Genomic DNA, 24,713 nt, shown 5'->3' with positions numbered 1-24,713 from the left:
TATGAACCTAGAACCTTCCTTTATGCCAGAAAGGAAAGATGAACTCAAAGAATTAAGGAGACACATCAGAAGGACACAGAAGCCAGCTTGACCAAATCTGAGAGGATTTGAACTTGAAAATAAGTAAAAGGAAAATTCCACTCTGGCCATAAGCAACTGGAAAAATTAGAATATATTAAGCAACTAGAAATTTCTCCAAAGGAAATGAAATTATGTGTTCACATAAAGACTTTAAGAATGCTCATAGCAGCATTATCTGTGGTTGCCAAAAACTAAAAACAGCTCAAATGCTGATAAATGAGTAAATCGTGTAGTATCCCTGCAATAGAATTCCACTTGGTCATAAAAGAGAAAGTAACAGGCGAGATACAGCTTAGTGGTAGAGCATGTGCTTAGCACGAGACCCAGAGTTCAGTCCCCAAATCAAAGAATAGAAAGGTACTGATAAACAACAAAATTAGTGAATCTCAAAAAAATTATGCTGAGCATAAGAAATTGAACACAGAAGACTACATACTATATAATTCTAATTATATGAAGCTCTACACAAGGCAAAACTAGAGTAATAACAGATCAGTGATAGCTTGGGGCGGGGATGCATTTCATAGTGGTGGGTTACACAATTATGATCTGTCACAATTTATCAAAGTATTAAAAAGGTGGGTATTTTATTGTATTAAATCATTCCACAATACAGGTGATTTTAAAATAAGAATAAAAACTTAAAAAATGAGTAACACTAACAAATTATAATCTAACGAAGAAATTCATACTGATGTAAATAAATGAGTGCCTAAATAAGTGGGAGGCAAGACTTCCTTATGCCACCTGATGACTTTAGAGTGAATGATGGGATCTTGAAAAGAAGCCATCCCCACAGGAATGCCTGCACACCCCAAAGCACAGCATCCTCCCACGGGACATTGCACCTTCTGAAATTGAACTCCTCAGAGAAAAATGCAGATTGATATTCAGCAGTCATTGTAACAATTTTTAGTCAAGAAACATCAGCGGGTTTGTAGTTCAGTGGCAATGTTTGACCTTAGGTTTGATCCCTAACACTGGGGAAAGAAAAAAGAAGAAAAAAAAAATCCATGGATGCTTAATAATAAACAGGAGTAGTTTACTTTTTCGGTGGGTAACCTACAGTATGCCCTATTAACCTAAAGTGATTAAACCAAAGAATGGAACAAATAAAAATTATATGCTACCTCATAGGTTGCCCTGAAATGAACACAGCTTCACTTCTGTGTATTCCTGCTGAAAATGCATAACCTGAATCTTTAAAAAACAGCAGGCAGACCCAAATTGAGGGGAAATTAACAAAATTACTCTTCTGTAATCTTCAAATTTCAAGTCATAAAAGTCAAAGAAAAGCTAAGCAACTCTTCCAGGTTGAAGGCATGGACCGTCCAATGCAGTGGGTGGTCCTGGTTCAGTTGCTTTTGCTGTAAAGATACCATTGGTGCAGTTAGCAAAGTTGATTAATGAGTGTGGGGAGTAGATAGTGATAGTGTAGCAGCATTGATTTCCTGACCTCAGCGGCTATGGCATGGTGATGTTGGAAAATGTCTTTCTTAGCAGGACACACACTGACTTATTCAGGGGTAATCAGGCATTATATTTATGATTTAATGAAATCTCAAAAGGCTTGGATTACATTGTGATAATAAGACTATAAAACTTCATTGGGAAGAAAAGAAAGTAAGGCGAGTAAGGCTGTCAGAGCAAAGAGTAATATAATGATGTACTAGAGAGAACCACCCAGGGCACTTTTAACCATGAATGTGTAGTTCAGCCTATGTTTTTTTTTGTGATTTTTGCAGGCAAAAAAAGTATTGAATTAGAGAAAAAACGGCTCTCTCAACCTAAGCCAAAGGCCAAAAAGAAGAAAAAGCCCACCTTCCGAGTGCCGGTAAAGCAAGAGTCATTTGACGGGAACGAAGAAGAGGGCATAAAGGAGAACTCAGGACCTGTTGAAAATGGAGTGTCAGACCAGGAAGGGGAAGAGGAAGCACAGGAGCCAGAGTCACCCTGTGGCCTTGCTTTAATGGGTGTGTGCAGATACTGGGTGCCACTAACTCATGTCTAGGGAACTGAGCTGGATTCTTACTCAGTCTGAAATTTCTGTCTCTGACTTGCCTTATTTCCCAACTACTTTCTTTCCTCATTTCCCAACTCCCCAGCAAGCAACCTTGGTTGGTGTCTTTGTGGTTGGTGTCTTTGGTGCCTTTGAAAACTATTAGTTTTCTTCAAAGCTTTTAAAGTCTCTAAAATAAACATCTTTGCTGAAGGAATAAAGGAAATAGAACCCTGTAGAGAATACCAGAAAAAGGTCTTAACAGTATGACGTTATTGGTCATATCTATTCAAAGAAGCCACTGTCCTTTAAAAATCTGACTATATAAGCCACTACCTCTCTGGGAACTCAGGAGTTCCCACCCATCCTCCCTGGAGCTCATTCCTACCTTTCTGCCTATCAGAGGGAAACTGAAGATCAGTTGTTAAGTTCTTCCATCCAGTTAAGTTATATGGCAGTTCTCAGATTTTTCACACACAAAAAAAATTCCATCACTAATTTTCAATAATGTATTCTAGTTCATGTTTGAAGAGAAGTAGTTGTTAAGGATAAGTAAATTGTTGTGGGTAAGTAAAGTGTTAACACTTTTATCCTTTTATATACAACCTTAAATATCGGATGCCTGTTACCAACTAAAAAATATGATTAGGTAGAAGACAGTATAAATAGAACTGATGATTTATGTTTAATTCTAAAACACTACTTTTAATGTGGCAGAATCGGTGCAACCAAAATATATAGTATAGAGGCATCCCTGACTCATTGTGTCCCAAAGAATGGCTGCTGGACCCGTAGTTTGGGTTAAAAAAAAAAGCTAAAAACGTAATTTATATTTTAGGTTCATCAGAATGTCTTCATATCACCGAATGGCTATACAAAATGTTCTTTACTCCTATAGGTCAACAGGATTTTTTGGTTTTGTTTGTTCTGATATCAGAGATTGAGCCTAGGGGTCCCAACCACTGAACCACATCCCCAGCTCTTATTTTTTATTTTGAAACAGGATCTCATTGAGTTGCTTGGGGCCTTGCTAAATTGCCAAGGCTGCCTTTCAACTTAGGATCCTCCTGCCTCAGCCTCTTGTGCCACTGGGATTAGAGGCTTGTGCCACCCTGTCCAGCAAGTTTTGTTTTGTTGTTGTTTTTACATTTTTTGGTTTTTAAATATTTATTTTTTTGGAATAGTTGGACACAATACTTTCATTTTATTTATTTTTTATTTGGTGCTGAGGATCGAACCCAGGGCCTTGCATATGCTAGTCATAACCCCAGCCCTGGTTTTTTGTATGTTGGTTTTGTTTGTTTTTTAAGGAAAAAAATATGTTTAGGATTATGGGTTATGATTCTGTAACATGTATACTTAATATTCTCTAATAGTTATTTCTTGTTTACATAATAAATGTTATTACTATTTAGTGACCTAAATATATGGAAAGCAACTTATCACCTGAGTAGAGTTTGAGGATAACGTAGTTAAAGAGGCTAGAAGTCTTTTTCTTATCCAGAAGTTCTGAATAATAAACGTACAGGTTTCTGAAATAGCCAGTTGGTGAGGCTGAGGAGAGACCACCCATACGTCCTTTCCAAAGCATGTTTCGGTAATAGATAAAATTACATTGCTAGGCCTAATAAAGCTCTTAATTAAATATATATATATATATATATATATATATATATATATATATATATATATATATATATATAATATATAAACGAATTCTACATTATTCTTATCCCAAACATTTTTCCTGTTTTTCCCTTGTGGTGCAGTTTCTAAAGAACCAGTTATTAGTACTCCAGTTTCCTCAGGCTTTGAAAAGTCAAAAGTCACTATTAATAACAAAGTCACTTTACCGAAAAAGGAGCCACCTAAAGAGAAGCCAGGTCAGTATCTAATAATTGAAATACTTTGTTAGACCATCCTAAGATATTACATGCAACTGAGAACTCAAAAAAGTATTTGAGGTTGATTGGTTTGTTGAGGTTTTAAATATTTGTGGGTGTTCTGATTGTGTTTCCATCGGGTTCATTCTTTTTAAACATTATTTTAGCACTTGATGAAACGTTTTGGAGTTGATAGTTGATACATTGCTTCATAAATGTTACCAAGGGCATTTTATACATGGTGTGCACATTAAATATGAAAGTTTGTTTATAGGAGTAAGAACTTGTGTGTCCAGTAGTATCCCTCTAGCTAAGGTTGCAATCCCATAAGAGGTAATCATTCTGTTGTGTTTCTGATCTGCTCTTAAGACGCTCTGTACTTTGATTACATTTCAGAAGCCTTAATCAAAAAGAGAAAAGCTCGTTCCATGCTTCCTCTGAGCACAAGCCTGGACCATAGGTCCAAAGAAGAGCTTCATCACGACTGTTTGGTGCTAGCAACTGCAAAGCACTGCAGAGGTACAGAAATACATTTCCTCGACCCATGTGTAGTCTTCTGGGAACTGGCATGTATCGGTGCTTACTATTTGTTAAATTAATGAGCACACAGATTCTAAAGTTGTTTTCTGTGTTTCTGCATTCTTTGGCATCCTTTGCACCCACTTTCACCCCCTCACCCTGCTGTCAGACTCCCTGTTCAGTTCCTTTTATATGTAGTGCTCTGCTTTAATTAATCTCATCTAGCTGCTACCAGCCATCTCTGTGCCCAAACCAGGATTTTGGCTTTAATATCTCAGCATAAGTCAACTCCTTCCACCATTTTCCCCGATTGAACAGTATCTTAGGTGCCATTTTTCCTTATTGGAAATACACTCATAATGTGGCAGTTCCTTTATTTTATTTTTGGTTTTTTTATTTTTGGAAAAATTAGAAATTACACCTTATTTGATTTAAATGTATGGTATGTCAAGATCATTGTATTGTCATGAGCAACTAATAATTAAAAAAAAAAAAGCCCTCATTTAATGCCCATTATTTTGATATCTGAGCAACTTTATTTTTTTTTTATTTTCAATTTGTTGAGTTGTAAGAGATGTACATGATAAAATGAGACTCTAATAGTCTAAAAAGAAAGTAAATCTTCCCCCAAAACCCAATTCTCTGGCTGGGGATGTGGCTCAAGCGGTAGCGCGTTCGCCTGGCATGCGTGCGGCCCGGGTTCGATCCTCAGCACCACATACCAACAAAAGATGTTGTGTCCACCGAGAACTAAAAAATAAATATTTAAAAAAAAAAAAAGAGTGCACCGTCACAGGACACTCTTATAAAAAAAAAAAACCAATTCTCTTTTCCTCCCTAGAGGCGACATTATCATCAGTTTCCTGTGTCTTGCCATAGATATTTTATGCTCTTTTTTACTATACGTAGCCTTTGGATCTTTGCAAAGACCTCCTTTAATTAATTAATGATATAGTTTTACATTGTTTCCCTTATTGAAAATCAGAGAATGAACCTTTGCAGTAGGTCCCAGTGTATAGTTTTGTTTATTTTGGTACTAGGGATTGAATCCAGAGCTACTCTGCCACTGAGCTATACCCTCTACCCTTTCAATTTTTTATTTTGTGACAGGGTCTGATGAAGTTGCCAAGGCTGGCCTTGAATTTGTCTTGAATCCTCTTGCCTCAGCCTCCTGAGTATAATAGGCGTGTACCACCACACCCAGCTGTGTGGCAGTGAATACGAAGGACACTCTTTGCTTGTTAGTTTTGTTTTGCATGCTTTTTATTTAGATGTAGCAAACTATGTGATGATTTAATCTTATTTTTTTTCCTCTATTTATTTTGTATTAACAGAGCTAAATGAGGATGTGTCTGCTGATCTTGAGGAAAGATTTCACCTGGGGCTTTTCACAGATAGGGCCACCTTGTACAGAATGATTGAAACTGAAGGTGAGGCAAATCCAGTCAACATAATCCCTTCCGTATTCATCCTTCCCTAACATTTATATGCACCTCTTTTTGTGACTGCTATTCTCTGTTATTGTCATTGTAAGCGCAAAATGAGGGGTGAACACCTCAGCAGATTCAGGGAAACCTCAGCAGATTGAGAGAAGCCGTTTATTCATTCGAGGATTCAAGCACTTGGGCACTGTAGGGGCTCATTCCATGGATGCAACAGTGGTCTTCATTTATAGGGAGGATTTGGGGTTTATAGGATACAATTAGGGTGGTTTCATCATTGGAACTTGTGGGTATGCCGGTCGGATAGTCAGGGGCTAGTTATTAAAAGATTAAAAGGCTGAAACTCATTGTTACTTAGAGAGATAGGAGCCCAGATTGTGAGGAATGGGTATTTTTGCCTCCTTCCTTCAGTGCCTGTTGTAATTGGAAAAGGATTCCCAGGGACATTAATGCTTGGCTAACTTCCCTCCCTCCTCCAAAGCAGCATTTGCTTCATTTTCCTTTGGGGGCTATTTTGTAAAAATATTATTTTCCATAACTCCATGCTTTTACATATTTGCAAATATGCCCCTGACTTGGATATTTGTATCCATCCCCTGCATTATCATAATTCCCTAAACATGTTCATTTTGGGTGAGAGGATGCACATGAAAATGGTTGAGTGGGCAACTCATCACACTTGTTCCAGGCCCCCTTAAAATCATTCTGGTAGGTGACTAATTCATAAGTGAGTGACTGTTTAATTTCCTCTTTTATTCTGCCTGTTTTTAGAAATCAATGAAGACAGATTTTCTGAAACATCTTTCAAATACTGTCTCTCTTCCATACAGGAAAAGGTCACTTGGAAAATGGCCACCCAGAATTATTTCACCAGCTTATGCTTTGGAAAGGAGATTTAAAGGGTGTTCTCCAAACAGCAGCAGAAAGAGGGGAGCTGACAGATAATCTTGTGGCTATGGCACCAGTAGGTATGTTCTTTCTGACAAAAGTACTATCATCTAGTATATAACCACTAAAAATGGCTCACCAGGGCTTGGGTTGCAATATTGCAATATTCATTTGTATTTACACAGTAATGTAGCACTCAATGGTAGAGCGCTCGCCTAGCATGCATGAGGCACTGGGTTCGATCCTCAGCACCACATAAACATAAAATAAAGATATTGTGTTCACCTAAAACTTAAGAATAAATATTTGTTTAAAAAATGGCTCACCAGTGTCAACCTTAAAATCACTTATAAATGCAGTTAAATACAATATGGTACAATTCACTACAATACAATAGGCTAATACCTCAACTCAGATCCCACAAAAGGGCAGGAAATTGACACATTAATGCCAAAAGCATAATTGGTGACACATTAGTCCATTCTGTGTGACTGTAACAAAACACCTAAAGAAAAGGAGCTTATGTAGCTCATAGGATAGAGGTTCAAAAGCATAATGCCAGTGTCTGTTTAGCTCTGGTAAGAACTTTCTGGTCAAAAGCATCATAGTGGTAGCACTGTAAGCAGAACAGAGGCAGACAGTAAGCCAGAGATCAGGGGAGGGTCAAGCGGCTTCTTGAGGATTTTTTGTTCCTTTTTTGGATTTTTTGGTTTTGGTTTTGGATTTTGTTTTTTCAGCACACACACTGAAGATTAAACCCAGGACTTTACACATATTGAATATACATACGAGCTATATCATCAGCCCAAGGTTTGTTCTTTCTCTAAGAACCCACTGTCATAGGAATCAGTCCATTCTATACAATCAACATCTTTTCCAAGTGTGGTGCCCTCTTGACCTAATTATCATCCACTAGGCCCCCCTCTTAAAGGTTCTAACACCTCTTACCACTGCCACAGTAGAGACCAAGCCTCTAGCACATGAACAGGTACAAAACACATCTAAACCATAGCCAGTGAAAACTTCTTGAAGGACAGTTTGACCATTAATTAAAATACAAACAACCTTTGGCTCAGCAATTCTAATTATAGGAATTTAAGTATATTCAGATACATGAATGACTTTCATCAAAGTGATGTTTATAATAGCAGAGAGTGCAAGAACCTCTGTGTCTATCAGCATCAGTAAGAGACTGATTACAGCAGGTATATCCATACATTAAGTCTATGTACATACCAAAAGAATGAGGCAGCTATATGCATTCTGTCATGGAATGGACATCCAAAATACAGACAGAAAAGAATCAGGGTATAGGTCCACAACGGAATATTGCAGTATTCATTTGTATTTACACAGTAATGTAGTTACATATTCATAGACTGTTTCCTAAGTTTTGGTAATGGATATTGCCTAAAGGGAAAGGAATTTGGGCAAGACATGATAGAAAGGTTCCAAGATAAAAAAGAAACCTTTTATGCCATCCTATAAAGTATAGTTTTGTTTTATACTTTTTATCCAGTTATGCTATATATGTAGAGCAAGAATCTTGAGTATACAATAAATTTCACAAATTGAATGTACTCTCGTAAGCAGCACCCATATCAAAAAATATATCCTTACAACGAGGCATGATGGTTCATGCCTATAATCCCAGCAACTCCAGAAGCTGAGGCAGGAGGATCACAAGTTCAAGGCAAGCCTCAACAACTTAGGGAGATCCTGTCTTAAAAATAAAAAAAGTGTTGGGGATATAGCTTAGTGGTTGAGCCCCCCTGGGTTCAAACCTCAGTACCAAAAAAAGAAAGAGAAAAAAGAAGAAAATATACCACTAGATAAACTCTGGAAGTTACCCCATGCTACCTTCCAGTTGCTCTTTCCCTTAACCCCAAAGGGGGTAACCACTTTCCGGAACTTAATACTTTTTTGTGTCTCTTGAATATTATAAGCAAAGGAACTATTTATGTTTTGAACATGGAAGTGAAAAGAGGCAAAAGAAGCAACTGATCTGTAATGGCAGTTGAATCAACATCTGAATGTTCTGCTTAATGCATTATCTGGGAAAACAAAATTTTCAGCCCAAATGTACCTGCTCCCTCCTCCCCTTCCATAAACCTTTTTTTTTTTAAACCACTATCTTTCCTTTTTTTCAGCTGGCTACCATGTATGGCTATGGGCTGTGGAAGCCTTTGCCAAACAGTTGTGTTTCCAGGATCAGTATGTCAAAGCTGCCTCTCATCTGCTTTCTATTCACAAAGTGTATGAAGCTGTGGAGCTGCTCAAGTCAAACCACTTTTACAGGTTTGTATGGTCCTAGAATTTATCCAGTAGTTTTACATAATATAAACTTCTTTAAAGCAATATAAAATGAAGAAACTACACAAAACAGGTAATAGATGAACAAGTTATTACAGTGGGAACTCCCTTTTGAAGCCCACCTGTGAAATGAAACAGGATCTTGTGAGCCACTACAGAAGTTCTCCTGACACACCCCCCCCTTTTTTTTTAAATAAAAATCTAACAATCCACATTTAGTTGAAATGCCTTTCCTCTATTCTCTCCTAATTCCCTCTTCTCTAGAAGTAACAACATTCCTGAGAATGATACAGATCTTTCCCATATATATTATGTTTCACTATAATACTTATGTAATTACCAAAAACAATATGAGAAAAATAGTTCTTGTACATAGCATACAATTGGGTCTTGTTTTTTTCCAGTCTGATATCACTGCCATTTAGTTCGAAGGTTAGACCATTTATATTTAAAGTAAATATTGATGTGGTTGATTTAAATTTACTGCCCTGCTATTTGTTTTCTATTTGTTCCATTCTTTTTTTTTTCTTCTTTTCCAGCTTTCTTTTGGATGAACTGAGTGTTTTTAATTTCTAAGTATTTTTTTAAATTTATTTTTTAGTTGTAGTTGGACACAATACCCCCATTTTTTATTTATTTTTAATGCAGTGCTGAGGATTGAACCTAGGGTCTCACGCATGCAAGGCGAGTGCTCTACCGCTGAGCCACAACTCCAGCCCCTTAATTTCTAATTTAAAACTGTAACACTGACTTATTAGCTGTATATACTTTACTTTTTAGTGGTTGCTTTGGAGTTTGTATTGAGCATTTTTAATTTATGACAATTTATTTTCAAGTAATATTATACTATTTCATGTGTATCATTGTACTTCCTTCTTCCCATCCTGTCTGCTATTTTCATATAATATTTAATATGTTGTACATGTAATAACCCCACATTACACTAAGAATATTTTGCTTTAAATAATTCTTTACCTTTTAGTGATTTTTAAGCATTTATATTTATCCATGTTTATTATTCCCAAGCATTTTTCTTCTTCTACGTAGATCCAAGTTTCCATTTGCTATCAATGTCTTCACTTGAAGAACTTCCAACACTTTTTTATACTATGTTCTGCCAGCAACAAATTCTGTGTTTTTGTTGTTGTTGTTGTTGTTTGTTTGTTTGTCTTATCACTGCTTCAGCAGTTCTATTTTCTCCTTTTTTGAATTGTTCTTTACTTGACTGCTGAATTTATTTCTCTCTTTGCAGGAACTGTGGGTTTTTCTCATTTTAGGACTTTCCTCTCTCATTAATTTGCAGCAATTTGATATAATGTGCTTTGGTGAGATTTTCTTTTGCTTATCCTGGTTGGGTTTTGCTCTCTTCCTTCAGAGAGTGTTGAAGTTTGTTTTGGCAAGTTGAAGACATTTAGATTTTTTTCATGACATGGTCTAAGCTTTTTTAGGGCAGGATTAGAGAAATCCATAACCCAGAAGTAGTTTAGCTCTTCTACCTTCTGAAGTCTTCACTGAATTGCTTTGTGTTATTCAGCAACTCACAAATCTGATGTCTCCAAGCTCTGAATGAGCTCTGGGATCACTCAGCTTATGGTTCTTCCCTAAATGTCCTTTGTTCAGCCTTAAGGAATGTCCTACACATCATGGCTTTGTATTTAGCCAGAGACTAAACAGAATCCCATGCAGAATTTTGGCAGTCTTTCTCTGGACAGCTTCTTCCTTTCTAGTATCCTGTCCCTCAAATTCCATTTGTTCTGTTTCTCCTCAACTCTTGAGTCTGCTGTATCTCCACTAAGATTCCACTTAGAAAGTGCTTTAGATAGGAAGTCGTCACAATAGGGCTCACATTATCCTTTTCTCTTAGAAATGACAGCTTTTCACTGTTGAAAACAATTGTTTCGGGCAGCGAGCTCACCTGGCATGCATGCGGCTCGGGTTTGATCCTCAGCACCATATACAAAGATGTTGTGTCTGCTGAAAAAATTCTCTCTCTTTAAAAAAAAAGAAAAAGAAAAGAAAACAATTGTTTCATACAAATTCTACTCGGTGTTTAAAAAAGTTTTATGGCAAGGGAGTAATTCTGGTCCCAATGCTCCATTTCAACTATACATAGAAGTGCCACAATACTTCTTAAATATTTATATCACTTTAATCTAAAACACTTTTATTCCAGCTATAACTTTATTTTGCCGCAACTCAGAATTTGTACGCCATTTGGAAAATATTAGTTTGCTGAGTTATACAGATCTTCCAAATGTTGGCACAGTTCATTATAAAAATATTTTTTAATCACATTTCTCTGTAATCACCATCAATCTCATAAGAAAAGTCTTTATCTTTTGGGAAGCTATCAGGTTCCCAGTGTTTTCTAAAATTTGAATCTTCACTAGCAAGCTTAGATTTTATCACTGGCAATGGATACTGTTGATTTCCCTACAGTAATAGGCTTGCTTTGTTCTTTTTTAAGAAAACATCTTTCAGATACCCAACTCTAAATAACATTGATCTGTTAGGTTTTTTTGTTGTTTTTTAAAGAAATGGGGTGCCATGAAGAAAGCAGCTTGTTCAACTTGCAGTTCAGGTTTTTATTAGAGACAGTCATTCTTTGGAATATAGCAAAGAACATAAAATGTTCTTCCCATTTTGTCACATGAATTTTAAATGTTGACTTGAGGGGTTTAGTAAAATTAGTAATGTTTAATTAATATCACTTTCTTGATTCCTGATCACATGATACCAGTTTATCCACCATAACTTTTCACAATCAGTGCAAATGTCAGCACACTTTTTAAGAGGCACATAACCTCTTTGCACTATTATGAAAATAGTTTTGACCTCATGAACCCTCAAAAGGACCTTGGACCCCTAAGAAATCCATAGACCATTCAGTAAGAACTTCTGGCTTGATGAAGATTGAACAAAATCATGTGTTTTTAACTTGCTAGTGTAATGGAGGAGTTCCGTTTTTTTATAGGAAGTTGGAACATTACAGACAACATAAAAGGGACAGTTTATTCTTCCCTGCTCCCTCCTAGGACTTCCTAGAAAGGAACCTTTTGGTGTTGGCTAAAGTGTCTCTTCTTGCCTTTAGGGAAGCTATTGCAGTTGCCAAGGCTCGGTTGCGCCCAGAGGACCCAGTCCTGAAGGACCTGTACCTCACCTGGGGAACCATCCTAGAAAGAGATGGGCATTATGCCATAGCAGCCAAATGGTAAGCTCGAGGGAAGCATGGGTGACCCAGGAACAGCCTCCACCGGCAAGAGCAGGACAAAATTAAAGTACAAGTCTAGAAGTGGAAGCAAAGTAGCTAGAAAATGTTTAAAAATGTGTATTAAACCCAACTTCACAAGATTTAGAAGGATCTGCCTATTTGGTATTATATAAGTCATCATAACATCTGTAAACCTCAATAGCAGGCCCAGAGATTCTGCCATTTTCTAGTGATGTTTTATACCTCTCCCAATAAGGAGAATGGAGAGAATGACCCTTCTGTTTGATTCAGGTTGGCTCTCATCCAGGTTCCCTATATTCTTAACTCAAGCTATTGTCTGTCACACACCGTGCTGAGTTACACTGGCCTGAACCTTCACAAAAACAACCAGATGCAGTGGCACCTGAGGCCATAGCAAAGTGGACAGAAGGAAGTAATGCTACTACCCTGGGGGGGGCAGGGATAGATGCTCTGATGACAATGCCCTGTTTGGGGTTTGCCTTCACATTACAGCTATTTAGGAGCCACTTCCCCTTATGATGCTGCCAAAGTTTTGGCCAAAAAAGGGGATGCAGCATCACTTAAAACAGCGGCGGAGCTGGCTGCGATCGTAGGAGAGGATGAGTTGTCTGCGTCTCTGGCTCTCAGATGTGCCCAAGAGCTGCTTCTAACCAAGAACTGGGTGGGAGCCCAGGAAGCCTTGCAGCTGCATGAAAGCCTACAGGTCAGTCTTATTTTCTCCTGGGATTAAGAGGGATGAGTCTCAAATCCTTTTCTAGTCAAATGCAAGTGAATAACCCCAATTGCACAAACTCAATTTTATCCTTAGAAGTGTCTAGCAAGCCCTGGCCATTTTATCCCACTGAAGTACCATGTCTTCTCAGTTACTGTACTTACAAGAGGTAATGTGGACATTCATAATAATTCCCTTGCTCATCAGTTTAAACAAAACATCTGTGAAACCGGGCACAGTGGCACACATCTGTAATCCCAGCAGTTTGGGAGACTGAGACAGGAGAATCGTGAGTTCAAAGCCAGCTTCAGCAATGGCGAGGCGCTAAGCAACTCAGTGAGACCCTGTCTCTAAATAAAATACAACATAGGGCTGGGGATGTGGCTCAGTGGTCAAGTGCCCCTGAGTTCAGTCCCTGGTACCCCCCAAAAAAATCTGTGAATAGCCTTTAGGCCCCAGCCTCTGGGTTATAGTCTAGTGTTTCTGCGTTGATGTAATCAGCAGGGTCATCCTGGAAGGGAGAGCATGGTTGGCCTCCAACAAAACTCATTGTGCTCTTCCTGTAACACCTCTCGTCCGTCAGCTGTAGGCTATAAAAAAAATTATAAAAATATGTAGGGAAATAGAAGTGTTTTATTTCTTAAATGCTTATTTGTCCCTATGTAGCTAAAAATTAATAATTTGGTAGAAGATGTAATTCAGTGGTGGAGCACTTCCTAGTGTGCCTGAAGGCCTGGGTTTGATCCGCAGCAATAAAAATATAATGATGAGTAACATACCAATGTCTTTTTTAACACATCAAAACTGAGATGATATTTAAAGCATTGGCACTCTTCACCCAGTTTCCAAAGAATATACACATTTGGTCCCTTTTAGAAATCTGCTTGTCAGATACTAATGAGGTTGTTTTTAGTATTGATTTTCTATTTCTTTGTTTTGGGGGATTTTTGTTGTTGTTGTTTGTTTGTTTGTTTTGTACCGGTGATTGAACTCAAGTACTCAACCACTAAGCCATATCCCCAGCCCTGTGTTGTATTTTATTTAGAGACAGGGTCTCACTGAGTTGCTTAGGTCCTCATTGTTGCTGAGGCTGGCTTTGAACTCACAATCCTCCTGCCTCAGCCTCTGGAGCTGCTGAGATTACAGACATGCACCACCACACCCAGCCAGTAATGAGTTTTTTAAATTCCTTTTCCCTAGCAATAGTAAATAGGCTTAAGACACTTCCTAGCTGAGTATTTAAAGTCCAAAGAAAATGCTACATGGGGAGTAGCTTTCTAGAAAGAGCAAATAAAATATGGATGCACAAATGGTATATCTTGAAAAAGAGTGCCACAGAGTTTATTTTTTATAAAATGACCAAAATCTGAAGAGACTTTAATTTACAACAACAAAAAAGTCAGCACAGTTATTTCACCTATCAGCTGTACTAAATATTCTGAAGAGTGCATTTTGACTGTATGGTCTTTGCTTTTGTTCTGCATCAAATGATTCCTTTATAAACCTGCTTGGAGATGGTCTGTGCTCCATGCCCCTCCCTCAGATTTGCAAAGCTTGTATGTCCCAATACTTTCAGCCTTTATGCATTACATCTGTATTCTTCATTCTGGGGTTTGGGAAAGTAGAAGGAACCTGATAAGCCCAGCCCATCTTTTCTCAAACTGGGCCACAAGTTTTAGGTGGCTGCCTTATATGCAGCTTAAATTATAGTAAAAGATACTATAGTTGAGGATTTGTTATAAAAATGGTTTCTTGGGCTCCAAGGACCAAAGGATAGAATTCCCCCAAAAGGCCCCTGGAAAATATCTATTAGACTCTGCCTCTTTTTCCCACTCATATATGACTTGACTTGAACAGGCAGTTCACAATGATGGGACTTGGTTGCTGCAGATGCAAAGGAGAATACTTTCAAGAAAGGGGAAAACTCTCTAGGGAATCAATTGCTTTTCTGTGTAATGCTTCTCCTCTTTGTTGTTGGATCCCAGAGTCAGAGACTCGTGTTTTGCCTGCTTGAGCTACTGTGCAGGCATCTTGAGGAAAAACAGCTTCCAGAAGGCAAAGGCTTCTCTTCTTACCACGCTTGGGCCACAGGCACCGAAGGGCCATTTGTCCAGAGAGTGACTGAAGTATGGAAGAGCATTTTCAATCTGGACACCCCAGAGCAGTATCAGGCTGTCTTTCAGAAGCTGCAAAACGTCCAGTATCCATCTGCCACAAATAACACTCCCTCCAAACAGGTACCCGGGTATCTATGCCAGCACTTGATATTAATCACTCGGTTACAAGGCTTCCTTAATTCATGTCAGTATAATAGGGAAGCAGGTAAAATAAAGTTTGCATTTCAGAAAAAAAAAAACAAGGCAGGTCCAGAACACCTCAGATTACTTAAAGCCCTTTAGCTTTGAAGTAGTCTTGGGTCAGTATTTTTTTTTCCAAGTCTGAATAGTATAGAGAAAAACAGAATAATGTAAATACACATATTCATTTGGGGTTTTTTGGTTGGTTCAAAAATAGGAAAAAATTGAAATCGCTGTTGTTCCTTTTCTCAGCCCCATCCCCATTTCCTGGCTCATCAAAAGCAGTTTCTGTGTTGTACCATATATATTATTTTGTGACTTGTTTATTTCAGTGGCCACTGTAAAATTACCCATTTTGATACAAAGAGATCAAGTTTATTTATTTTGATTGCCTATGTCCATTTTGTGAACATGCCTTGATCTATCTACATTTTCTTAAGTATTTTTTTAGTTGTAGATGAACACAGTATCTTTCTTTCTTTCTTTCTTTCTTTATTTATTTATTATATAAATAAGTGGTGCTGAGGATCGAACCTAGTGCCTCACATGTGCGAGGCAGGTACTTTACCACTGAGCCCCAGCCCCTACATTTTTATATATATATATATATTTTTTTTTAATTGGTTGTTGGTGGATCTTTATTTTTATTTTATTTATTTATTTACATGTGGTGCGGAGGATCAAACCCAGTCAGTGCCTCACACATGCTAGGCAAGTACTCCACCACTGAGCCACAATGCCAGCCCCCTACATTTTAAAATGAAAGGATCCTTTTAAATTTTTAAGGGGGGAAAAAAAAAAACTTTGGAAAACAGTCTGGCAGGGTTTTTTGTTGTTACTTTTATCTTTTGCAGTTCTGGGTACTAAATGACAGGATTTCGTGGTGTTGTACAGGCTGCAGTCCTTTACCTCTGTCTCCCAACTAGCTGGGATTACAAGCATGTTTCACCAAGGCTGCCTTAGTTTTTTCTAAAGTTAAATATACATGTACCGTGTGACCCAGCAATTCCATTGCTTAGATATTTCACTGTAAGAAATGAAATCAGGTATCTATACGAATACTTGCATACAGTCATTTATAACAGCTTAGTTCACAATAGCCCAAACTAGAAACAACCCAAATATTCATCCACTGGTAAATCCATATGCAGACAGAGGTGCATTTGGGCCAGGTGCGATGGCACACACCTGTCATCCCAGCAGTTCCAGAGGTTGAGGCAGGAGGATCATGAGTTCAAAGCCAGCCTCAGCAACTTAAGCAAATCCCTAAGCTACTTGGCAAGACCCTGTCTCTAAATAAAATACAGAAACGGACTGGGGTTGTAGCCCAGTGGGTAAGCCCCCACCTGGGTTCCTGGATCAGTCCCCAGTACCTCAAAAAAAAAAAACAAAAAAAACTGGTTCATTCATATAATTAAATATTTTACCAGAAAACAAAAGGAACACATTTCTGCTGCACAAATAATGTCAGTGAATCTTGAAAACATGCTAATTAAAAGAAACAAAAGACTATGAGATTCTATGGTACCATTTATCTAAATCCTAGAAACAACAAAACTGAAGTGGCAGGAAACAGATCAGTGTTTTCCAGGGGCTAGAGTGAGGAGCACAGAATAGTTTTGGTTGATGAAGGTGTTCTATCTTGATTTTGGTGATACGGTACCAAACTATACATTTGCCAGAATTCATCAGACTATATATCTAAAACTGGTTGATTTGTATCTTAATTATACTGTGAGCTTTGATTTTTATTATAGCTTTTATTTAAAGGAAATGAAAATGTAAAGGCATTTTCTCAGTGTGACACTTTAATTGCAGACATTGTATGTTGCTATGAAAGTAGATATGAAAGTTTCTTATAGGGAAGCAAAGATGGGTTGTGAAAATAGGACCTTTCAGAATTGTGACTTGAGTGTACCTACATGCAATGCCTGCCACTAAAGGAGGTTTAACTGAAACTCTGGCCCCTCTCCAGCTCCTGCTTCATATTTGCCATGACTTGACCTTGGCAGTGCTGAGCCAACAGGTGGCCTCCTGGGATGAGGCTGTGCAAGCACTGCTTCGGGCTGTGATCCGGAGCTATGACTCTGGGAACTTCACCATCATGCAAGAAGTCTACTCGGCCTTTCTCCCTGATGGTAAGTGACCCCCATCTCTGCCTCTGGGGCACACCCATTAATGGACAACCTATATACAACTATGTATTACCAGGAGTATCAGGGTTATTAAAAGATGAAGATTGGCCAAGTTGTGTCATTTGATAGCAAGTTTGAATTCTCTGATTCAAGCTCCTAAGAGGTAACCAGGATGTCTACACTATTTTCCTTTACCTGCCCACCTTCCTGCCTTCCCACTTTCTACACCCAGTTTAAGAGGAACAGAAATGTTAATGCGACACAAGCTAGTAAGATTAGAAAAGCACAGTAAAAGACCTTCCTTGAGCTGCGCAGTTCATCACTGAACTAAATCATTGTGATTTTTTTCAGAGCACATTGTGATCTTACCTCAGTCACTGTGCCCTAGAGCCTGTAGTAAGACAGATGGCATACTGTCCCATGCCAGGAAGTACTTAGCTTCAGTTGGCTTTGGGGAGAAGCATGTGATCCCTGCTGTCCTTTTCCTTGGGGTGTTCCTCTTGGGTAACAGGGCAAGATGCCAGATTTCTGGTAAATAGACAAACATACAACTCGGTACTCTCCTTCTTCTCCTAGGCTGTGACTACCTAAGAGACAAACTGGGACAAACTCACCATCAATCCCCAGCCATACCAGCTTTCAAAAGTTTGGAGGCCTTTTTTATTTATGGGCGTCTGTATGAAATCTGGTGGTCTCTCTCCAGTCCTTGCCCTGAGTCCAGTGACTCGGCGAGGGCTGGTCACGGGAGGACTCTCTCTGTTGAGCAGCTGGACAGTGCCAAGGCTGAAGAGACTGACCCTGAAGCTGCTCCTCAGCCAGAGCCAAGCAGACCTGCAGAACTACTATTGAGATTCACAGAAGAAAGTAAGCGAGTGCTGAGTGCTTGTAAGGAACTCTTTTCAGAAAAGCATGCCAGTCTCCAAAACTCACGCAGAACTGTTGCTGAAGTCCAAGAGACTTTGGCAGAAATGATCCGTCAACACCAGAAAAGTCAGCTCTGTAAATCCACAGCCAATGATCCCGATAAGAATGAACCTGAACAGGAAGAAGACCTTACTAGTCCTCAGAGCCAGTGGTAAGTACTGAGTTGAGCACAACACAGAATGAAAATTATCCTCCTGGACTCTCATGTCATTATGTCTCAAGTACATGATGTAAATGATTGGAGTCATTTGGAAACAGCATAATACAGTATTTAAGTTAAATTCCAAAGGTACCGACTTCGAAATGAGATGTGAGTTCTAGGGTCTGGCCCCACCAAATAACCTCAGGCAAGCCTCTTAATGTCTCAGCTTTAGTTTCCTCATCAAGGATATACCAGAGCCTGGCATAGGCACAGTCCTATAATCCCAGCTACTCAAGAAGCTGATGAGGCAGGGGGATCTCAAGTTCAAGGCTAGCCTGGCTAACTGAGAAAGACCTTTTCTCAAAATAAAATTTTAAAAAGAGCTGGGGATGTAACTCAGAGGCAGAAGTTCCTAGCTTTAGTACCACCAAAAAAAAAAAAAAAAAAAAAATGAGGCTACCAACTCCTACCTCCCCCACAAAAAATCAGTCATATAAAATGTGGAGTCACATGACTGCATCATTAATGAAAAACAATTCTATTATTCTATGCTATTAAAACACACACACAAAGAGTAGTGTATAAAACTGCACACTTAGCTGACAAAATCTAAATTATAGGATGCTGTCACTTCCTAATCATGTCCAGTGAAAACAGGCCAGTGGAGGACGGGAGCCAATCACTGACCACTACAGAGCTTTGCTGGAAGCTTCACAGTGACCGATAATTTCTGCTTGGTTATTATGCTAAGTACCTTTTACCTTCATTATGTTCCCTAGCACAAAGCCCAGAAAATATTAGAACAATCAATAAACATAGCTATTATTACTACCTTAAAAAAAATAAACTTTGAAGCCTTAAATCCTTTCAAAATGCTCCCATGAAAACATGGGTTAGGGCTAAAGTTATAGGCCTGGGTGGACTCTAATCTGTGGCTTAGTGTTGAATCACAGGACCCCTTTAAGAAGCTTAAGAAACACTCTGCGCAGAAAAAAAATAATGCATCCACACATCTCTGTAGTTAGGAGCCCTGGCTCAGTGTAACCATCTTCTAGAGAAACCTAGGCCTACATTTGACTTCAGTCAAATGCAGAAAAGTCCTAAATTATTATTATTGGAGCTGTGTGTCTGAAGGATTTGGAAAATGGTGAAGAACAATAGTACATTTTGAAAATTTTATGTCTGGGCTTGTGGTGTATCTCAGTGGTGGAGCGCTTACCAGGAATGCATGAGGCCCTCCCTGCCTTTGAGTAAATCACCTCAAATTAAATTGCCCTCTCTTGATCTCAGTTATTTGTAAGATAAGTTATCCAGGCACACCAGGTTCAGTGGCACTGTGATCCCAGTGACTCAGGAAGCTGAGGCCAGCTCAGGCAACTTAGGGAGAACCTGTCTCAAAATGAAAAAAAAAAAAAAAAATGAAAGGTCTGGGGAGGTAGCCCAGTGTCATGGAGGGTGGAGGGAGATTACCCATGCATAGCAGATAACCCAGTTCAAAATAAGTAAAGGACTTGAATAGACATTCCTCCAAAGAGATATACAAATGTCCAGTAAGCACATGAAATAGACTCAACATCAGTAATCATTAGGGAATGTAAATCAAGACTTCAGTGAAACACAAGGCACATCATATCCATTATGATGGTTACTATAAAAAGAAAAATAGCAAGATATAATCAGGCATGGTGGCATTACATACTTATATTCACAGCAGCTCAGGAGGCTGAGGCAGGAGGATGGCAAGTTCAAAGCCAGCCTCAGCAAAAGTGAGATGCTAAGTAATTCAGTGAGACCCTGTTTCAAAATAAAATACAAAACAGGGCTGGGGTTGTGGCTCAGCAGTAGAGCGCACACCTAGCATGTGCAAGGCTCTGGGTTTAATACTCACCACCACATATAAATACATAAATAAAATAAAGGTATTGTGTCCAACTACAACTATAAAAAATAAATATTTTTTCAAAAAATAGGACTGGAGATGTGGCTCAGTGGTCAAGTGTCCCTGAGTTCAATACCCCACCCCCTGCCAAAAAAAAAGTAGCAAGTGATGATGAGGGTATAGAGAAATTAGAACCTTTTGCAGAAAGGTAGGAATATAAACGAGACAACCACTATGGAAAACAATAGGCAGTTCATCCAATTAAAGACAGAATTACCATATGATCTAGCAATTTTACTTCTGGTTATACAGCCAAAGAATTAAAAAGCAAGGTCTCAGAATTGTACAGCCATGTTTATAGCAGAGCCATTCAAAAGAGCTAAAACAAGGAAACAACCTAAATATCCAGAGAGAGAATGTCAAAATTTCCTTCCTTGCTTATCTACAGCTCTTGAGAATGAATCTTAAGGATATTATGCCAAGTGAAATAAGCCAGTCACAAAAAGATAGACTATGATTCCAACTGTATGACAGAGTAGAGTGGAGGCTGCCAAGAGGGGGGAAGCAGAGAATGGAGAGTTATCATTTAATGTATGTAGAATTTCAATCTTACAAGATAAAAAGAAACAGGTTTCTGGGTGTGGATGGTAATGATGATTTTACAACATCAGGGGAAAGTGTTCAATACTACAGAACAAGTATACTTAAAAATGTTCAAGATAGTGAATTTTATGATATGTGTATTTTACCATAATAAAAATAATTAAGGGGGAAAGTTAAAGGCAAGACACCTGACTTGTACTTTATTATTATTACTAGTAAAGAAGAAAAAAATGAGATGGTCTCTCTACCTGAATTAACCAAAAGGCTTACGGAGGCAAACAAAAGAATGGCTGACTTTCCTGAGAGCATTAAGGTAAGCTCTATAGCAGTTTTTCTGATAAGACACTACTTTTGGTGTTACCACTTGACTCCACAGATTTTTAAAGGTAATCTACTTCTCTCTTCAGTCTCTAAAATCCAAATATTTATGTGCTTAAAAATTTAGGATCCAGTTGTTTCTGGTTAGCTAAAATGTTTTGTGGAAATGAAACTAGAATTATTGATCACACAAGATAGTCTGAAAACTGAGTCCAAAGAGAAATCAAACATTTTACAATTGGAAGTAAGAAGTAAAATGTAAATGGTGCCACATATTTGATAGCTTACAAATATATGAGAAAATTGGCTGTGGCTCTAGAAGAAGAGCAGCAGCATTTTTTGAGTTGATTTTAGTAGGCCACTAGAAAAATGATCACTTGACAAGGAAATCTAGTAACCACCCTAGTTTTGCATGTCATTTATGAGAGAAATGGCTCAGTCCAGCCTGAGAAGAATGATTAGATGAATCTGGATTAGTAGTGTCGTCTGAGGCTCTTTTGCAAATATGTCTTTATTCATCCTTACATCTTTCAGACCTGGCCCTTCCCAGATGTGCTGGAGTGCTGCCTCGTCTTGCTTCATATTGGGTCCCAGTACCCTGGTTATGTGACCCAAGAAATGCAGCAACAGGCCCAAGAACTCCTTCAGAAATACAGCAATACTAAAGCTTACAAAAGACACTGCCAGACCTTCTGCACGTGAACTTTCAGGGACCTTGCAGAAACTGTGCCACAGAATTATTGACATGTTTCAACTCTGCAGTTACATCTCGCCAGGCATTCACTCTGATCCCTAGATGTGTTTGCAGTAATCCAGACTAATACAGTGAGGGTTAAGCTTGAATCAACTGTCTACCCTTAGACACAGTGGAGTCTGACTTGGAACTCAAGATCACGGGAAGCCAGCAATAGTTGCTCAGAACTAATACCTGCAGAGTGATTATGTCATCTCTAAAGCCTTATGCAGGTTTCACCCAAAGAGGAGAAACTTTTGTAACCACCCAAAGTGTTATGTTCTTGAACACAGCTACCTTTATAAATACTTCACCTGATCATAAACATCTCATTTTTGTTGAAGGTGGAATTGCCACATTTTATGACTATTGGTATAGTTTTGTTTTTAATTATTTTTATTAACCTAGGCTCTCCCACATATACTCTTTCCAAGACTCAAGTTTGAATGTGATATAGGCCTTTCTCATCATGTTGACTCTTGATCCTTCATCTGAACTTTAGGTTGAAAGTTTGATTTTATTGTTTTACAGAATTGCTTATTTGGACAAATCAGTTACTAAAGCTTTACAGGAACAAGTAATTATCTCAAATGTGTGTTATCCCTTCAGTTTTATGACAGATGATTGATGGTGATCAGTTAGCTCAGGAAGAAATTATTTCAGTGATTCTTAATCTTTTGTGGTCACAGAACCCTTTTGAGAATTAAAACCACAAATACTCTTTGGAGAAAAATGCATATTCTTAATTTTATGTATATAAGTTTTGGATCATTGGACATTGGACATTCCACAAAGGAACCTTAATACTATTTAATTACAAATTGGTTTTTTCTTTAATATTTTTAGTTGTAGATGGACACAATACCTTTGTTTATTTATTTTTATGTGGTCCTGAGGATCAAAGCCAGGGCCTCATGTGTGCTAGGCAAGCACTCTACCACTGAGCCCCAACCCCAGCCCCTGTAAATTCTTATTCTTCCTTCTGCAGATTTAAAAGTTGAACAATATTTCATATCCAGTTACTAAGACAGGAAAATTAGACAATCTCAGGTGGGGGAGGGAGTACTCCTTCCCAATAACTGAACTGTTTTCTTTTAAGATTCATTGTGAAGGCTTTTTTGCTTGGGTATCTAGTTTTTCAATTAATTCCTAAGGTTGGAGTTGTAAAAACAGCAAGAATGAAATTAACAGGGACTCTCAGATAAGAAAAAGGCTTGAGAGACAGTTTTGTTTAAAAGACCTTTGTAAGTGCCTAGCTTTAATGTTTAAAAAAATGCTAAATCACAAAAAGGAAATACAGTAAAATTTAAATCCTCATAGTCCTTTACATAGTAACTGAACTTTTATAAGAAGATGCAGTGGTCCTAAGGGTAGAGAATCTTTTTGAATGCAAAGATAAATGGGTGTGGCTAACTGCAGACTAGATGGCAGGTTCCACAACAAATTTAAAAAAAAAAAATGTATTCCCTTCCACTTGAGTAATGAGCAGTTATTAAACTAGAAATTCCAAACTCCTGTGTGATTCACTAAAACATTACCTGTGGGAGGAGGAGCTCTGCACAAATACAAATACTGCTTGGTAAGATCCAAGAATTGCTACTTGAAAACTGCAATAAAAACAAGGCTGTCTCCTATCGATGGTCCACATTTCTCCCTTGAATGTGTACTTCTAACTTAACCCCCAAAGATGTCTCTCCCTTGAGATATCCCTTCTCCCTTGAATGTGCATCTGCTTTCCTCTCTGAAAAGGAAAAAAAAAAAATATAGCAGAAGTATAACAAAAAACAACTCATCTTCCTCTTAAACTCCTTCCCTAGTCTAATACTGTATAGTATGTTTATTATAATTTGAGTAAAATAATTATCATTTATATCTCCCTAATTATTAGAACCATAATAAGCCAGAGCACCAAGCAGATGACTCAGGTACTTAAGTGGCAAAGATATATCACCAAGTAATCTTTTGGTTCTTCATCTCTAATCTCCCCCTACCCCTACAACATCCCAGATCAACATCTGGTTATCACCACCTAGTTACCTGGATGATTGCAGTGGCCTTCCAGAGTTTCTCTGAATGCACGCTTATTACTAATTCTCCATTCTTCCTCTAGCTTTGTGAGTTCCCTTCTTAACAACCTTTCCCATGAGTCTTGCAGGGGGGGCGGGGGGTACAAATCTTCAATGTAGTTTACATGGGCAAGCCTGTTCCCATGCCACCACTTGGCCACTATCATCCTGCTCCTAGATTCCAGCCACAATAGTCTTTATTGCTGGAACACACCAACTTTAATTCTGTCACCTCTGGGGGTTTACCTATATTGTTCCCCTGGATGACTTAACCCGTTTTTAATTCTCAGCCTAAATGCCCTTTCTCTGAAAATACTCCCTCAATGTCAACCCCAGTGACTCATACGTTAAACTGTATTTGTGTGAATTATTTACTGTCTGACAACACAGGGAAATTGTAAACTCCAGGGAGGGTAGAGAACTTAGCAAGTGTCCAGTACTTTGTAGGTGCTCAATGAGAATTCGCTGACTTGAATAAATGAGAAAATTAATTCACTGGTAGCTTGGACTTAAAAGAGCTCTAAAGTGACTTCATTCATTCCAGCAG

The 24,713-nt window shown here is 38.3% G+C and overlaps 1 protein-coding gene across 1 annotated transcript in view; it reads left to right on the top strand.

Moving 5' to 3' along the window:
• Gemin5 (gem nuclear organelle associated protein 5) overlaps window positions 1–24,652 on the top strand; it is a 45,290-nt gene extending 20,638 nt beyond the window's left edge. Inside the window, exons 16-28 of the mRNA XM_026388277.2 lie at window positions 1,827–2,054; window positions 3,850–3,963; window positions 4,360–4,482; window positions 5,817–5,912; window positions 6,755–6,892; window positions 8,963–9,110; window positions 12,217–12,336; window positions 12,850–13,060; window positions 15,055–15,306; window positions 17,342–17,504; window positions 18,078–18,576; window positions 21,266–21,362; window positions 21,902–24,652. Of these exons, the coding sequence (XP_026244062.2) occupies window positions 1,827–2,054; window positions 3,850–3,963; window positions 4,360–4,482; window positions 5,817–5,912; window positions 6,755–6,892; window positions 8,963–9,110; window positions 12,217–12,336; window positions 12,850–13,060; window positions 15,055–15,306; window positions 17,342–17,504; window positions 18,078–18,576; window positions 21,266–21,362; window positions 21,902–22,069 (2,357 nt within the window). The 3' untranslated portion in view covers window positions 22,070–24,652. The remainder of the gene's footprint in view (window positions 1–1,826; window positions 2,055–3,849; window positions 3,964–4,359; window positions 4,483–5,816; window positions 5,913–6,754; window positions 6,893–8,962; window positions 9,111–12,216; window positions 12,337–12,849; window positions 13,061–15,054; window positions 15,307–17,341; window positions 17,505–18,077; window positions 18,577–21,265; window positions 21,363–21,901) is intronic.
• The last annotated feature ends 61 nt before the right edge of the window (window positions 24,653–24,713 follow it).

Source organism: Urocitellus parryii, chromosome 1 (assembly GCF_045843805.1).
Source record: "Urocitellus parryii isolate mUroPar1 chromosome 1, mUroPar1.hap1, whole genome shotgun sequence".
Lineage (NCBI taxonomy): Eukaryota > Metazoa > Chordata > Mammalia > Rodentia > Sciuridae > Urocitellus > Urocitellus parryii.
Note: the sequence above shows the minus strand (reverse complement) of the source record. Positions and strands in the feature narration are given on the sequence as shown.